The sequence below is a fragment of the Bombina bombina genome, chromosome 1 (genome assembly GCF_027579735.1).
Source record: "Bombina bombina isolate aBomBom1 chromosome 1, aBomBom1.pri, whole genome shotgun sequence".
Lineage (NCBI taxonomy): Eukaryota > Metazoa > Chordata > Amphibia > Anura > Bombinatoridae > Bombina > Bombina bombina.
Genome location: NC_069499.1, coordinates 955421057 through 955440016, shown reverse-complemented (window position 1 = coordinate 955440016; position 18960 = coordinate 955421057). Strand labels below are relative to the sequence as shown.

Sequence of the window (18960 nt, the reverse complement as noted above, 5' to 3'; positions counted from 1 at the left end):
CAGAAGTCATCATCCAAGGGGCGCTGAAGAAATCTTCCATCCGATGAAGTGATCCTCCAAGCGGCGCTGAAGAAGTCTTCCATCCGATGAAGTGATCCTCCAAGCGGCGCTGAAGAAGTCTTCCATCCGGGCGATGTCATCTTCCAAGCGGGGTCTTCAATCTTCTTCTTCAGGATCCATCTTCATTTCGCCGACGCGGAACATCCTTCTTTCCCGACGGACTACCGACGAATGAAGGCTCCTTTAAGGGACGTCATCCAAGATGGCGTCCCTTCAATTCCGATTGGCTGATAGGGTTCTATCAGCCAATCGGAATTAAGGTAGGAAAAATCTGATTGGCTGATTGAATCAGCCAATCAGATTGAAGTTCAATCCGATTGGCTGATCCAATCAGCCAATCAGATTGAGCTCACATTCTATTGGCTGTTCCGATCAGCCAATAGAATGCCTGGAGATCTTGTTGTATCCTACGGGAGAGGGCCAGGTAATTTTCATCAAAGAGTTGTGTTATATTGGGAGATAGTTGGATACCTAGATATTTGAGTGATTTTGCTTGTAGAGTCAGTGGGCATATCTCTGAGACTAACTTTAATTCGGTATCTGAGAGGGATAGATTCAAAAGCTCTGATTTGTGTTTATTGACTAAAAAATTTGAGTATTTGCCGAATGTACCTAGCTGCGCTAACATCTTCGGGATGGAAGATAAGGGATTTGAGATTGTGAATAGCATGTCGTCTGCATACATAGCAATTTTAAAGTTATGTGGCCCTAATTGGATTCCTTCAATTTCAGGGTCCTGTCTTACTAGAGTGGCTAGTAATTCCATAGAGAGTATGAACAAAATGGGTGACAGGGGGCAACCCTACCGTGTACCTTTGTGGATCTCAAAGGGGTCTGAGAGCATTCCATTTGCTCTTACCTGAGCTGAAGGGCTAGTATAAAGGCTGAAAATACGTGTTATCATTTTGGGGCCAAATCCCTGTGCTATTAACACCTTTCTCAGGAATTCCCAGTTTATGCGGTCAAACGCTTTTTCCGCGTCTGTTCCTATCAAGACTGACGGGATTTTGTGTTGCTTAGCGTAACATGCCAGCGTGGTCGCCCTGATTGTGTTGTCCCTGGCCTCCCTCCCAGGAACAAAACCTACTTGATCTGCATGAATTAAAGAGTGTAAAAATTTATTGATTCGGTTCGATAAAACCTTGCCCAGGATCTTGATGTCCGTGTTAAGGAGGGAGATGGGTCTGTAGCTACTGGGGTCTGTGGGTTCCTTATTGGGCTTGGGAATCACTGCAATATGTGCCTTTAGCATTTCTGTTGGGAGTAGCTGACCGTCGTCGAGCGTGTTAAACAGTTTAGTCAAGTGTGGTGCTAGTATACTAGCAAAGGATTTGTAATATGTATTAGTGAAGCCGTCTGGGCCCGGTGCTTTTCCCACAGGCAGACCACGGATTGCTCTAATTACCTCGGTCAAAGTGATTGGTTCTTCCAATGCATCTCTCTGTGAAGTATCTAGTCTGGCCACATCTGCTTTGTCTATGTAAGCTTGCATGCGTTCGGAATGTTCAGGAGTTTGGGGGGGTATCCAAGTTATATAGACTTGAATAGAATTGGCTGAAGCAATTCGCTATTTGTTTGCTATCATAGATGTTTTGGTTATTCGGTGTCACTAGCTTGTGTATCTGGCTGCTATTCGTTTGGGCCTTTAACATTCGTGCTAGAAGTGGGCCTGCTCTGTTGCCTTCGTATGCGTAAAGTTTCCTAATATTAAGTGCTTTTCTCTGGACCTCTCTCAGCAAGATTTTGTTGAGGTCTTGCCTGACTTTTGTCAGTTGGTTGTAAAGGGATGAATCTGATGGGGTATTTTTATGACGAATCTCTAGGTTGGTAAGTTGTGTGGTTAGTAGCTCTGTCTCTCTATTATAAGTTCTTTTTCTAAAAGCTGAGTGCTTAATGCACTCACCTCTCAGGACTGCTTTATGAGCATTCCAAATTGTACTTGGGTTCACCTCTGGAGTATTGTTAATATTAAAATATTCATGAAGGGATTTTGCTATGGACTTCCTGGTGGGTGGGAGGCGGAGAAGAGATTCATCCATTCTCCACATAAATTGTGTAATTGGGTGATTTGGCCATCGTAGCTCAATGTTTACCTGAGAGTGGTCTGACCAGGAAGTAGCCTGGATGTCTGAATCCCTGACTAATGATAAGTGATTTCTGTCTATTACGATATAGTCAATCCTGGTATATACCGCCCAGGGGTGAGAATCAAAAGAATAATTCTTCTGAATGGGATGCTGAACCCTCCATATGTCTATAAGTCCTAGCTGTGAGAAGCAGTTGTATATTGCATTGGGTGGTTTTATTCGTGTCTGCCTTGTGTTAGTAGATATGTCTAGCTTGGGATCAAGCGCTGTATTAATGTCACCGCCTAGGATCAGGCACCCCTTCCTGTTGTCCAATACTAGTTTCAGTAAACGGTTAAAGAATGTGGATTTATTAGAGTTGGGGGCGTAAACATTAACTAACGTCACCGGGTTGTTGAAAAGGGAGCCTATCAAAATTAGAATTCTGACGTCTGTGTCAGTTATTTGATTCGTAAGCTTAAACTGTAAATTCTTGTGAATAAGGATGGCTACCCCATTTTTCTTTTTGCTTGGATGGGAGCTGAAATGGCTTATCGGGTGGTGCTTTGACCAGAATTTAGGCCCTACATCTTTTAAAAAATGGGTCTCCTGAACAAAAATAATAGAGTCTGATTGTTTAGCAAAACCCTTCAATGCTATTGAGCGCTTAGTGGGTGAGTTGAGGCCTTTCACATTTTGTGATACTACTACTAAGTTCTTATCAGTCATGGGTGGTCAGATGAGGAGAACAAATGTATATAAATATATAAAGTCTTACCTGGTGGAGTCTGTCGAGGGTATGTGTAGCGAGTTTAGGGAGGAGAGTGAGAGGAGTTGAAGTAGCATATGGAGGGAGGACAATAGTTAGATATAATAATCTGCCCCTTGCGGAGGAGGTTGAGCTGACAGGGAAGAAAAAGAAGGTTAGAGATACAACGTAATTAGCAAAATAACACAACATGAACATAATACAATAACAGTAAAAAACAATATCCACAACCTCCTGCCCCAGGGAGGCTGGCGTCCCCATGGGCAAGGGGGGTGGTCGCACTATCTGGAGGGGGGGATGGGCTAGTAACAGATAACTAAGCCGAGCCTGGCCCGGAGGACATTACTTAGTCAAAGAGAAAATTAACTTTAACATTATGGGGTGAAGGTAGGAAGGGAGGGCATGGGTAAGGGTATACTGGAATAAGAGTCAATTGTCCCATTATGAAACTTTACGGTACTTTAAATAGAAACAGTAAAACTCTGAAGGGTCTGTTGCTTCCTGGTTATGGAATTACCACCAGTGCATTACAGTCTCTTGCTCACGTTTAATTGAACCGGGAGGTCCTTAGCGAAAAGACTTTCAAGGTGGGTCAGATACTTTATCTTTAGAGCTCTGTGGTTGAAGATTGGTATTTCTTTTCTTCTTCTGGACTGTCATCCATTCTGGTCTTTGTGTTCTAGGTGGGAGATTGGCCTGCTGTCTGCCAGCTTTCTCATTGTCCTTTAGTGATGGTAGCGAGGGTTGAGGTATATCCAACTGGTGGCAGAATTCTTCCAGATCTTCAGCATCTCTGTATATATAGGTTCTGTCCCCTTTCACTACTTTGATTGCAAATGGAAATCCCCATCTGTATTGGATGTTTAGGTCAGACAGATGCAGGGTCAGGAACCGTGCTTCTTTGCGTTTTGCAAGTGTTAAAGCGCTTAGATCAGCATATACTTGGATAGGGTCTTCACCAAATCGGATTGGAGCTTTTTTCCGGGCGGCTTGTAAGATTCTCTCTTTGTCTACAAATCTGTGGCAGCAAAGTATAATATCTCTCGGTGGGGCTGATGAGGGTGGTTTAGCTCTGAGAGCCCTGTGAGCCCTATCTATTGGAATATTTTCATCTGCCTTCAATTCCAATAGGTATTTAAACAGATTCTGTAAATACGAAGATATTTGGGGAGGCAGAATTTGCTCTGGGACACCTCTGATTCTTAAGTTCTGGCGTCTGCCTCTGTTATCGAGGTCTTCAACCTGGGCTTGTAGTTGCAGGATGGTAGAGTTTTGTTGTTCCAGTTCAGTCGCCATATTGTCTGTAGTTTTAGAGGTTTCTTCATATTGTTCTTCTTATTGCAAAACTCTGTGGCCTAGAGCATTAACCTCCCGTTTCACATTAGCCAGTCCTTCCTTAATAGTGTTATTGACTTGGATAATAAAATTGGAGAGATCTTCTTTTGTGGGTAACTGACTGAGGTCTGCTCTTGTAATCGCTGCAGCTTGATTTCCCAGCTCATTCATGTTATCTTCTACTCTGTCTGGTGTGCTTGGGTTGGTCACCTCCTCTGTGCAAGAGTTAGAGCCTTCTATTGTTTTGAAAAAGGCATTGAATTTATTGCCTTGCGAAGTCATAGGTTTAGAGACTTTTTCACCTTTTGATTTGCTCCTAGCCGCCATGTTAGCCTAATGAAGAGGCCCGTATGCAGAGTGCTGCGTAGTGCTGGTGCCACAGCTTGGTCTGCAACAATGTGATTGCGGTTTTTGCCGGAAAGTTATAGTGACTGTCTCTTATAAATGTCTATTGTAATATGCTGCAGCAGTGGCTGTATATTCCTTTGTCCATGACAGGGAGAGGCTTAGATGGAATACGGATGTAACATATGCCAGGGTTTGAGGGATGCTTTTCTATACCTCCCAGATATAGTGGTTACGGTCTATGCCCCTGGGTCGGGGCCCTAGCAGATTAATAAGCCTTGCTGAGTTTATCAAGAAAAGTAATGCAATGCTCCGGATGAAACTACTCACTGATCTCTGCCCAGGATGTAGCACTGATCCATTGCTTGATGTCTCTAGATCATTTGTAGCTGCGTCATTCCTATTATGTTTATCCGCGGTCGGAACTCCGGCAGGGAATGCGGCTGTCCGTTTTGCTGCAGATTACGAATGTGGTGCCATCCAGTATCTCCCTCCCTTAGTGACTTTGATTGAGGCTTTTATATGGTCAGGAGATGGGAATTCACCCCATATTAATCGTCCTCTAGGTCTGGTTGTGTCGGAGCTCTATAGCTTTGCGGCCATGTTCGCTCTCAGCCGGCTCCGCCCCCCCGTGGGTGGTGGGTTTTAATGTTGGGGGGGGGTTGTATTTTTCTTTTACAGGCAAAAGAGCTGAATTTTTTGGGGCATGCCCCACGAAAGGCCCTTTTAAGGGCTGGTAAGGTAAAAGAGCTTTGAACTTTTTTAATTTAGAATAGGGTAGGGCATTTTTTATTTTGGGGGGGCTTTGTTATTTTATTAGGGGGCTTAGATTAGGTGTAAGTAGCTTAAAATTGTTGTAATATTTTTTAAATGTTTGTAACTTATTTTTTTTATTTTTTGTAACTTAGCTTTTTTTATTTTTTGTACTTTAGTTAGTTTATGTAATTGTATTTAATTGTAGTTATTTGTAGGTAATTTATTTAATTAATGTAATGATAGTGTAGTGTTAGGTTTAATTGTAACTTAGGTTAGGATTTATTTTACAGGTAATTTTGTATTTCTTTTAGCTAGGTAGTTATTAAATAGTTAATAACTATTCTAACTATCTAAAATAAATACAAAGTTACCTGTAAAATAAATATAAATCCTAAGATAGCTGCAATGTAATTATTAATTATATTGTAGCTATCTTAGGGTTTATTTTACAGGTAAATATTTAGTTTTAAATAGGAATAATTTATTAAAGTATAGTGTAGTGTTAGGTGTAATTGTAATTTAGGTTAGTTTTTATTTTACAGGTTAATTTCTCTTTATTTTAGCTAGGTAAGCTATTAAATAGTTAATAACTATTTAATAGCTATTGTACCTAGTTAAAATAAATAGAAATTTGCCTGTAAAATAAAAATAAATCCTAACATAGCTACAATATAATTATTATTTATATTGTAGCTATATTAGGGTTTATTTTAAAGGTAAGTATTTAGTTTTAAATAGGATTAATTTAGTTCATAATAGAAATATTATTTAGATTTATTTAATTAATATTTAAGTTAGGGGGTGTTAGGGTTAGTGTTAGACTTAGGTTTAGGGGTTAACAATTTTATTACAGTGGCGGCGGTGTAGTGGGGGGCAGGATAGGGGTTAATAAATTTATTATAGGTGGCGACGGTATAGGGGGCAGGATAGGGGTTAATAAATGTAATATAGGTTGCGGCGGGGTCAGGGAGCGGTGGTTTAGGGGTTAAACTATTTATTTAGTTGCGGCGAGGTGCGGGATCAGCAGGATAGGGGTTAATAACTTTATTATAGAGGGCGACGGTATAGGGGGCAGGATAGGGGTTACTAGGTATAATGTAGGTTGCGGAGGTGTCCAGGAGCGGCGGTTTAGGGGTTAATACATTTATAAGAGTTGCGGCGGGGTCTAGGAGCGGCGGTTTAGGGGTTAATACATTTATAAGAGTTGCGGCGGGGTCTAGGAGCGGAGGTTTAGGGGTTACTAACTTTATTTAGTTGCGGGGGGCTCCGGGGGCGCCAGTATAGGGGCTAGAACAGTGTAGTTAGTGTGGGTGCTTAGTGACAGGCTAGCAAGAAAGCTGTAAAAAAGCCGAAGTGCAGCGAGATCGGATGAGTGATAACTCTCACAGTCCGCTGCTCATCGCCCCGTACTTGGTGCGCGGCTTTTTGACAGCTTTTTTGATAACTTAGGCGAATTTTTGCAGGTCCGCGGCGGCGATGTGAGGCGAGGTTAGGCGGGTGTATTGGGCCGGCGAAGGCAGGAAAAGTAGACACGTTGATAACTACCCCCCACAGTATAAATAATAAAATATTATGAAGACTGAAGCAAAAGCGATAATCTCAGTACATATTTGTATCAGAGAATAAGGCTATTCATGGTGGATATAGCAGTATACCCTATTATAGAGTGTCAAAATATCAACATTGGAAAGACATTGGTAATAATAGAGGGTGTCATACTGCACCCCATTAAACACCCCACATTTTAAACAGTTTATCAAACTTTCTCTCTTGGGTCTGTATGTTAAATAGCACAAGCCCAATTTTTAAGAAAATAAATATAATAAAGAGACATTCTTCAGTGGTCGCAATGTAATAGTAGTCGATATCTGGAAATAGAATAGAATAAACCTCAGTTTTGTTTTTTCCCCATACCTACTATAGAAGAGACAATGAGGCCTATTTATCATAGGTCTTGCGGACCTGATCCGACGGTGCGTATCAGGTCCGCAAGACCTCGCTGAATGCGGAGAGCAATACGCTCTCCATATTCAGCATTGCACCAGCAGCTCACAAGAGCTGCTGGTGCAACTCCGCCCCTACAGACTCGCGGCCAATCGGCCACCAGCAGGGGGTGTCAATCAACCTGATCGTACTCGATTCCTTGGATTCCTGTCCGCCTCATCAGAGCAGACGGACAGGGTTATGGAGCAGCGGTCTTTGTGACCGCTGCTTCACAACTGCTGTTTTGGAGCTTGATAACTGCTGTTTCGGAGCTTGATAAATGAGCCTCTATGAGGTTGCTGTCCCTGATGGAAAATGGAGGCCTCTCTTGGACCTCTCGGGAAATTACTTCAATATAAGGGGACTTTTGGGGAAAAAAGAACAGAGAGGGCCACTCTTGGACCCAATTTATAATAGAAAGATTACTAATTGAAAAATCCATAAATACATATTTCTATATATATCTGATGTTATTTTGGTAAAATATATATTTCTATACATTTAGGGCTCCAATGCACTTATAGATATGTCTATATATGGACTTCTAGATATGTCTACATATGTATATGTCTGTAAATATATAAATACACATATAAATACATATATACATATGCACACACATGTATACATATATACATACATTTACATATTTAGACATGCATATGTATCTCTATGTTAAAGCCCTTTGCATGCCTTTTATTTCTAACACCTGAGACCTCATATATTTGAGGCCTTATAGCTTTTTATTGCAATTTTTTAATGATAATTTTTTTTAAGTGTTGTTTTGAGTGTAACTGTACTTTTAAATGTGTATTTTTTATGTGTTTTATGCAACTTTTTTGTCCCATTAACAGTTAACCAGAGCTCTGAAGTTGCACTATCCCCACGCTCAATAACGCGTTTACTTTCAATCAACTTGTAATACGTGCGCTACTTCCAACACGCAAAGAGCCGCAAAAAAAACTTTTTTGCTTGCATGCAACTGTTAGAGCTCCACTCGTAAGCTAGCCCTATTTAATGGAGATGTCCGAATTTGTAGGTAATGTAATGTAAACTCGAAATAGGGTGTCTGGCTTTGTTTATGGAAAAAAAAACATGATTCAAGAATACAAATAAACTAAATTGTCACTTATTGAGTTACTACAGTACTCAGGTCTGTACATGGAACTCACGTGAAATTATAAAACACTGTTGCATTCTGGGTCACAAGTTGGAGATTAGGTTCTCTTAGACAACCTATTCTAAGTTTAATGTCTGAGCACTAATGCTACATTGAGCTAATTCATTTTTCTTTCTATATTATCTTTCTGTTATCTTAACATCTATGTAAAACTCTTTTAACAAACCAAACCTCATACTGACTTTTTGCATTCTATGCAGTTGGCATATGAAGCATGGACAACAAGTTCCAAATCTGCCCTAAAACTCAGGGAGAACGATGAGATAACAATGAGAGAGCAAATACGTAAGGAGTTGGAGAAGCAGCAAACAGAAGGTAACACTGAAATCTGGGTATAATGACAGTGTGTGGAGTTTTTTTTTACGCTAGAATACTGAATAAATACAAATAAACCATTATAAATAATGACAAATAATAGTAAAACAAAAAGAGCTTTTGCATAAATATCTCAATATCTAAAATTCTCCAGACTTATATAGGTCTATGTGTAGGTTGAACTCTCATTGTGCACTGCATTACTTGCTGAGCTGATCTTATTGGTAGAGAAAGAGTACCGCCAGTGACCTCCGGTGGGATAGGGTTAACCAAACTCCTAAAACAATCCTGAGTGTATAAAGGAGGTAGTGCCTAATGCTGTGTAGAGTAGTTACAAAAAATAGCAAAAAGAGAACAGAAGCATTATTGGGCACACTTAAAAGGTGGTTATTAGAGCAATGTGTCCGGGGAAGGGGGGATAGGGTGAACCAAACCTTAAACCTCACTGCTTCTCTCCTTTAAGAATTACTTAGAATACTTTTGTTGGCCTTAATTGGAATTCTTTGTAGGATATTTTGACACTGGTAATCATAGTTTGGTGATCATCGCTTTGGGGACACTTTAATAGATATTGATACGTACTGTTTTAAGGGGATTGCTTATCCTGTACCTTATACAGCTACCTATACTTGCACAGTGTTTTATAGATCATACATCTATCTACTTAAATAGTAAATCCAATCAGGATTATTCTGATTTACCTGGAGAGGCAGCAGTGCTTTATTTTTCCTTTTAAATACTTGTCAATATTGCTATTTTATGGATGGCATGGTCCACATTTCTATTTTAATAATATAAATAAATGGTATGTTTTAATTTTATTTCATTATACCATCGTACCGTACTCCACACACATTGCTCTAATAACCACCTTTTAAGTGTGCCCAATAATGCTTCTGTTCTCTTTTTGCTATTTTTTGTAACTGATCTTATTGGTGACATTAGCACAAAAATGGCAAACAATTAGGAAATAGATTTATCAAAACTTTCTAGATGCAAAGGGAAATGGGAGATGCATTATAATATGAACTCTCTGGAAATTGTAAGCTTTTCATATTCACTAATAAAGTTGTTGACTTTTGAATGATCTGACATAATGTAAAATACTTCACATCTTCCTGAATTATTCATATTTTACATGGGTTCCACAAACTGTTTGCTACTATCCTTTTAAAGTAAATACATGATATGATTTTCTGTTGTTTCCATTGTTTTCTAATATTTTCATTCTGGTGTGGATTTTTTTTTTTTTAACAAATCAGCTTTTCAGTTTTTCCAATTTGAAAGCAAATTGACAAGCCTGGACAATTTCCACCGCCTCTCCTAATTCAATGATTTTTTTATGGCATTAAAGTTAATTCTTGAATATTAAAGGTACACATAAATTATGTGTTACCTTTAACATATAATTTGTCTCACCCTTAGTGTACCCTAAAAATACTAATTTACAGTTTTTGAAATAAATAGTTGCAAATGTGTGTAGTTGGATCTGGTCCAAAACACAGGTCCAGTTTTTCTATATTTTTTTTCTGTAATATTTGTAAAGTTAATCTAATTAAGGTCATATATAGCACCCTCTAGCAATGAGAACACAGTTGTGCAGAGCCAATACAACTTCTATATTGTCCCTTGTGAAAATAGAAAAAGATATATCATTGGAGACAAGCCCAATGTCAAAATTCATTGGAAATATAATTATTTATTGGGAAAAATGTTAAGTATTAGCTTTTTTAGGCTGTACAGAGGGGAACTGAAATTGTCCAGTAACAGTAATGCCAGTGGCGGTACTATGGAAGTGCTGAGGGGTGCTATGTCCCTACAAACGCATGTGCAGTACCCCCGTTGAGGTAAAGGGCAGAATATTCTCAAGCATGTGTCTTTTAACTTTCTCACCACCTTTGTTAACGCCCAAATTTTAAGTTCTAGATCAGTCATTAGTTAATGCTTTACTTGAATGTCACTTTAGATTAAAGTTTTGGTGAAACCTTGCTGACAGTTTTAATTTAAATTGCCTATATTAATTAACTATCACCTCATCCCTTCACCATTTAGTAAAAACTAATAGTAATAACTATTTATATCTAGAGAGGATGGCTGAATGGTTTATTAGATTGCAAATAAAGTTGTGAATATATTGCATATTGGAAGGATGTATTAGTTCTATTCTGGTGCAAAAAAATACTTTGTGGACTTATTCCTCATTCTATTATTTGCCGCTATCTGGTTTGAGTTTTATTTTCCACATTTTCTTAAATGGCATAAAATTATTATCTTTATAATTTTTTGAACTAAGGAAGTCAAGAGGAAACCCCAGAAGAGAAAACAGAAAGTGAAAGCAAAGAGGAAAAGGCTGATGGTCCAGGTGAGATAATTAAATGGTGTTTTTAATTAATCAGCAAATTCCTTTTAATTTGCTTACTGTATTTTATTTCTTGTATTATGCAGACAACATTATCCAGAGAATTATCAACATTGTCAAGTTTACTTGGGTCTTTATCCAAGCTCTAGCGGATGACACAATCGAGTCGTTGAACTCTTTCTGCAAGGATAGTGTTGATATTGCAACAGTACTGAGGATTGAGAGGTGCATGTTGAGGAGAAACCTGGACAAGGTATTAGGGGAATAATCTTTTTCTTTTGAAGACGCATGAATGGTCCAAGTGCTAAAGCTGCACTCCCAATAGAAATAACACATCTAAATAAATTACAGTTAAAGGGAAATTAAAATAACAGAAACATTTCATGCATATAAAACCATTGTTTTAAAATGTTAAAATATCTATAGGTCTCCTTGGTTGATACTTGCCCCCTTTTCATGATGTTTATACTGAATTAGGCTCACTAATGTGCATATCTTGAGCATTATACTATAGCAATGTGGGTAGCTGTCGTGTTCCAGTGTATATGCGTGCAGGACACAGACCCTCTGGGCAGTGGTAGGGAATTGGAGACACCGACCCCTAACCCGGGAAAGAGTATCCTGGACGTGGATAGATAATATTCTGTGATTCATAGTTGCAAGAAGTTATTGTAGAATTTATGGAGAATGAAACATATGTATACAATATATCCTGGCTTCAATGGAAACATAAATTGATACTGTGACTTTTAGTTAATAGGAGTAGCTGTAGGAATCATGAGTGAAAAATATAGCAATGTAAGATGTTAAGGCTTCAGAGTAAACTGTTAGAAGATTGTGACTCATAGATGCAAAGAGTTGCTGCAGGTTCACAGTACATAATATTATTTAGAGCTGTATGTCATTGTAATAAGCAGAGCAGCACAGGTGATAGACAAATTGCAAGTTTAACGCATTAAATACTGTTTGTGCATATATTGGAAAATCACAGAGTTCTGAATATATTAATATATTTGTAGGAGGATATTTCAGCTATGACAACTTGTAGCAGTGAATAGTTATAAAGTTCTGAGTATGATGCTGTTGTAGCAATTAGAGAGTGATTATAACCAAATGCATACTTGAAATTTAGAATAAGTTCAGAGTTTGTTAAGTAGCAGTGTCCAGGAAACAAAATAGGAATTATATGTATACTTGCGATTAGATGATTTTTTTGCTTAGCTTAAAAAGAAAGGCTGTAGTTTGAATATGCTGGTAAAATCCATACTGGAACAGTCACAGACATCTGATGTTCTGGAACAAAACATCAAAGCTAATGCAATGCCCATTAGGCCTGAGATGATTTAAAAAGAGGCTGAGGAAATCAGGTGCATGAATGATTAATTAATTTGTCAGGTAAGTTGAATGCAGATACTCCCTAAACAGTATGATTGTCAGTAGCAGGGAAGGCAGTCTTAAAGGGACAGTGATATCAGGCAGGCATATGTTACAGTAGCAATGTAATATAAACAATCAGCAGGTAGCAACCACAATCTGCCTACACTTACTACTACTCACACAAACTGTTAAAGGTCTCCTACTGAAAGATAGATGCACTCTCAGATTGTGTTTATTCTTCGTTATTAAACAGTGCTTCTAGCTATACAGCTGTCATGTTCACTGCTTTTTTCTCAATTTAGGGAATTATCAATAGTATTATTGTTACTAGAACCTTTTTATAAGCTAACAGAGAATAATTAGTTGTCCCTTCTACCTTTCAACTTTCTTATTTTGTTTTAAAAAACAAAAAAACATGAAAAATGTTTAAGTTGGTCACAACACCTGTTAATTCAGTTTGTTGTAAAGCTGTGGAAGATGGAGATGATAAACTAGAAAATGCATCTTGCCGTTGTAGTCAAAGAAGCTAATTAAAAGTTTATATATGGTTTACGAGTTTTGAAAACTTACGATAAGAAGTTAAGTGACAATATAACATAACTCATTTAAGGGAGCACCAAGATGGAGTAGAACTATAATGTAGTGAGTTAAGAATAGGCATACAGCATACATTTGAGTCCTAATTTATAAATAACTAGCTGTTGACTGTGGCTTTGCTCTTTTGGATTTTGTGATTTGTAAAAAATATCGAAAAACACGACCACATGCAACCACGTGTGGCCTCATGTGTATGTCCATTTGAGTTGCACTCTCGCTGACATGAACTTCTTGAGTTTTAATTCATTCTCAGGGTTTCTCATAATCTAAATACCAATTTTCATGTCTGTAACATCTTTGGTTTTTGAGATATAGGTATCCTCATAAATCAGCTCCCCCTTTTGACCCCCTTAAGTGGATTTTCGGGAAATGGTAAAACAAGTATTTCTTTATTTTTAAAGGAGAATATAAATTCCAATTTTCACCTCTGTAATATCTTTGTTTTTGAGATATAGGTATTCTCATGAATCACCCTCCCCTTCCCCCCTTAACTGTATTTTTAGGAAATGGTAAAACAGGTGTTTTTTTTATTTTTGAAGGAGAATGTAAATACCATTTTTCACATCTGTATCATTTTTGTTTTTTGAGATATAGGTATCCTCATAAATCAGTCCCCCCCTTTGACCCCCCAGGGGTGGATTTTGGGGAAATGGTAAAACAAGTATTTCTTTATTTTTAAAGGAGAATATAAATTCCAATTTTCACCTCTGTAATATCTTTGTTTTTGAGATATAGGTATTCTCATGAATCACCCTCCCCTTCCCCCCTTAACTGTATTTTTAGGAAATGGTAATACACGTGTTTCTTTAATTTTCAAGGAGAATCTAAATACCAATTTTCACGTCTGTAACATCTTTGGTTTTTGAGATATAGGTATCCTAATAAATCAGCCCCCCCCCTCTTTTGACCCCCCTTAAGTGGATTATAAGGAAATGTTAAAACACGTATTTCTTTATTTTTAAAGGAGAATCCAAATACCAATTTTCTTGTCATTGGTATAGGTATCCTCATAAAAAAATGCACCCCCCTTTTTCGCCCCCTTAGGTACGTCATTTCAAAAATCCTTCCTTATTGGGTGCCTTCGTCATAAAAACAATGTAGCTTCCAAATGTTATGTTCCTAGGTTAAACGGTTTGAGCTGGGCGTTGATCAGTCAGTCAGTCATTCAGTCAGTCAGTCAGAACTTTTTCTTTTATATACAGTATATACAGTAGATATAGATTAATGTACTGTATATATGTGTGTGTGTGTGTGTGTGTGTGTGTGTGTGTGTGTGTGTGTGTGTGTGTGTGTGTTATTTCTGGGTGTTGGTGAAAGCGAGAGTCATAGAGAACCTGAGGGAAAGATGCATGGTTCAGACAGAGCAAACTTTTTTTAAAAAAAACTTCAAATTGACTGCTGTTATTAAAATTGATTTGTTCTCATGGTATTCTTTGTTTACGAGCATACCTAGATAGGTAGTGTGCATGTGTCTAGAGCACTATAGGGCAGCAGACACTGTTGCCACCTAGCGCTCTTTCAAATCTATATCGTTAGACGCATTCTTACAAAACTGCTTCCATATACTGCTCCAGAAACGTACACACGCCTAAGGCTACCTACCTGCTTTTTTAACAAAGGATATCAAGAAAACAAAGTAAAAATGTGATTATACATGTACATTGAAAAAAAAATTTTATTATTCTATGCTCTATCTGAACCAACAAAGAAAAATTTTGGGTTTCATGTTGAAGTTACTCAAAATCTATGTTATTATTTGATTATGTAAACAAAAGAAAATTGCTTTTCTTTTTAGCAAATATATTTTTAAAATAAAATAACCTCAAATTGATCAAAAATGCAGTGTAGACATTGTTAATTTTATAAATTAATATTGTAGCTGGAGATGGCTGATTTTTTAATGGAATATCTACATAGGCATACAGAGGCCCGTTATCAGCAACCATCTGTCCTGTATTCCAATGTCACATTGTGTTTGCTAATCCAAGTTTATCATGTAAAGACTAATTGTTAACAAAACCACTTTGCAATTGTGTTAGCACAGCTGAAAACTGTTGTGCTGATTAAAGAAGCAATAAAACTGCCCTTCATTAGACTAGTTGAGTATCTGGAGCATCAGCAATTGTGGGTTCGATTACAGGCTCAAGAAGGCCAGAAACAAAGAACTTGCTTCTAAGATATGAAGGTTATTCCATGCGAGAATTTGCCAAAAAAACAAAGATCTCATTACATCACTCTGTACTACTCTCTTCACATAACAGTGCAAACTGTCTCTAACCAGAATAGAAAGAGGAGTGGGAGGCCCCTGTGCACAACTGAGCAAGAGGACAAATACATTAAAGTGTCTAGTTTAAATAACAGATGCCTCACAGGTCTTCATATTGCAGTTTCATTAAATAGTACCTGCAAAACACCAGTCTCAATATCAACAGTGAAGAGGCGACTCTGGGATGCTGGCCTTCTAGGCAGAGTTGCAAAGAAAAAGCCATATCTCATACTGAGAACACAGACACTGGACAGAGGAAAATGAGAAAAAAAGTGTTATGGACAGACAAATCTAAGTTTGAGGTGTTCGGATCACAAAGAAGAACATTTGTTAGATTCAAATCAAATGAAAAGATGCTGGAGGAGTGCTTGACGCCATCTGTCAAGCATGGTGGAGACAATGTGATTGGGGGTGCTTTGGTGGTGGTAAAGTGGTAGATTTATACAGGGTAAATGGGACCTTGAAGAAGGAAGACTATTACTCCATTTTGAAACACCATGCCATACCCTGTCGACGATGCTTGATTGGAGAAAATGTCCTCCTACAACAGGACAATGACCCAAAGCACAGCTCCAAACTATGCAAGAACTATTTAGGGAAGAAGAAGTCAGCTGGTATTCTGTATTTAATGGAGTGCCAGCACAGTCACCAGATCTCAAGCCTATTGAGCTGTTCTGAGAGCAGCTTGACCGTATGGTACATAAGTGCCCATTAAGCCAATCCAACTTGTGAGAGGTGCTTCAGGAAGTATGGGGTGAAATCTCTTCAGATCACCTCAACAAATTGACAAGTAGAATGTCAAATGTCTGCAAACCTGAAATTGCTGCACATGGAAGATTTTTTTTAAAAAAAAACAAAGCTTTAAGGACAATTGTTATTTAACTTAAAATTCATTATTTCTAACCTTGTCAATGACTATATTTCTTATTCAAACTCATTTCATGTAGGTTTTCATAGAAAATAAGGAAATGTCTAAGTGACCCCAAATTGTTTATATATATATATATATTACCTTGTAATTACATTATCTAACAAACTCCACCTACTATTTGCCTTATTTGGAGGAGCCAATCAGGACTTGCTACTGAAATAGACACAGCTAGCCACAGTCATTTTATTAGCTGAATTTCCATTGTATTGAAGTTTCTTAGGTCCCAAGAGAATTAAGCAAATTTGATTATAGAAGTGAATTGGAAAGTTTTTGAAAATTATATGCTCTATCTGCATCATGAAAGAAAATCTGAGTCTCAGACTTATTGCAGGAAAAGGATTTAAAATAAATAAGAAAAGTTAACTACAAATGTGCGTGTTTCTGAGCAGTGTCATGGACAGTAGCAATGTTGTAGTCCGGAAATGAACCCCGGAAAATCTATCGTTTTTCAGTTGATCCTGTAGCCATCCAATTCCAATTTCAGTTTTGCAATAGATCGTTCCAGCTTAACCTCCTGAGTCTATTGCTACTATTCTTGAGCGTCCTATCCTGATCTATGTTATTGAACGTTGAGGACTTCAGAAACCTTGTAGAGGAGAAACCTTTAACATCCTCCCCAGTGTGTGTGGTATTTTCTCACTTAATTCTGACTGTCATCTTTCTGGTTTTCTATTAAGCTGATGTTGATGATATGAGAGTATTATATATGCTGAGAATCACCTGCTTCTATTGCTTATACTACAAATCACACAAGGTGAAGCAGTTGCGCAAAGTAACCTAATAAATAAAATATGATAAATAATCAACGATTCAATATTTATACAAAATGCACAATGTGAATGATACACAGAATTAAAAATATCACAAATGACTGATGTGGCAGTGTCAAAAGTGGCATAAAAGTGGTTAAGCTAAAACCACATCAAATATGTGTAGTCAGTAAAAGCCAAAAACACTGCTAAATAAGCAATAGTCACCAAGAGTTCATCAGACAAAAATCCATGTACAGAGTGGGAACCATGTTTGCTGGGCAGCTCTTCTTATAGAGGGATCCTGAAAGCATTGAAAAAAGAAGAAAAGAAGGCGCACCTCCGACTCTAATGTAGGGTATAACAATAATTGGTTAAAAACCCCTATGACAGACAGACACTCACAAGATAAAAGTGCAAAGTAAGCATATCACCAGTCCAATGGATCCATCAGTGGTACCGTGTCCTCTGTCAGCATAGGAGAGGAGCACCCAATATGACCGATGTCAGTGGTTAGGAACAGCTAAATTCTCTGTGGTGTGCACAAACCCAATGGATACTAGTGCCCCATTCGCAGGCAGGATTGAGGACTGAGAATCTGTGACCCTTACCGGAATCCTAACTTCCCGCTGCCGAGTGAATCAGGCACTAGTATCAGTTGGGTTTGTACACACCACAGAGAAATTAGCGGTTCCTAACCACTGATATCGGTCATATTGGATGCTCCTCTCCTATGCTGAGAGGGTACACGGTACCTCTGACGTATCCATTGGAGTGGTGATATGCTTACTTTGCACTTTTATCTTGTGAGTGTCTGTCTGTCATAAGGGTTTTTAACCAATAAATGTTATACCCTACATTTGAGTCGGAGGTGCGCCTTCTTTTCTTCTCTTTTCTATTGCTTATAAACAAAATGCATCATGGCGACCCCTGCAGAAATTAACCTGCACTCCATCATAGATCTCTTAGACTTCCATTTCTGTACTTTGCGAGAGGAGCTGCGGTGCTATTTTCAGGTAGCGATGAGATATGTCCTCACTTATGGAAATAGATTGCGGTCAAAAAGGTAAGCACGTGTAATTCTTTATCATTGTACATAAATTGTGACATTTGAATACAAATCCTTTTTTTTTTTTTTTTTTTTTTAAAGAACACTTCTAGCATGTGTCAAAACACTGTCAAAAATAAATTCTAGTTCCCATTTTGCTTAAGGATTTGTGATGTCACAGCATTCAGTTCAGTAGTTTGCTACTTTGCTTGTGAACTAGCTGCTCTTTTGCTTTTAATTAAATGTGAAGAAATGGCTGACAATCCCAGCACATCAGCATCTCAGGTAAACCTTTTAACATTTATCATGTAACATACAACATGACTTAACATGTTTGAACTGATTATTCTCATTTGCATCAAACAACACTATACAGAGTAATATTTATACTTATTTCAGAGTATGTTTTTACGTTTTTACCATACAAAGTGCTTTAACATGCCAAAAGTGCTTATTCTGCCTTGTTTTATAATTATAATGTACTAAAGGATATTTATTTTGATAGTTCCAAGGCAAACTACTGAAATGAATGCTATGCTGACATCACAAGTCCTTTAGCAAAATGGGAACTAGAATTGATTTTTGACATCGTATTTCCAAAAAACAAAAGTGTAATTAAAAAAAAAAAATCTTCCACAAAACAAAACTGTACTTCCAAAAAAATAAATTGTATTTGTAATTAAAGATTTGATTTGTAAAAAAATAAAAAAAAGTGTTTCCAAAAATAACAATAGTATTTTAAAATGTAGCTTTGTATTTGTATGTCACAATTTATGTATAGGGATACAGAATCACACATGCTTGCCTTTTTTGATAGCAATCTT

At 37.8% G+C, this 18960-nt stretch overlaps 1 protein-coding gene across 1 annotated transcript in view; it reads left to right on the top strand.

The window, feature by feature from the left end:
• LOC128661976 (piezo-type mechanosensitive ion channel component 2-like) overlaps window positions 1–18960 on the top strand; it is a 407133-nt gene that overhangs the window by 259661 nt on the left and 128512 nt on the right. The window contains exons 33-35 of the mRNA XM_053716001.1: window positions 8695–8809; window positions 11103–11171; window positions 11255–11421. Of these exons, the coding sequence (XP_053571976.1) occupies window positions 8695–8809; window positions 11103–11171; window positions 11255–11421 (351 nt within the window). The remainder of the gene's footprint in view (window positions 1–8694; window positions 8810–11102; window positions 11172–11254; window positions 11422–18960) is intronic.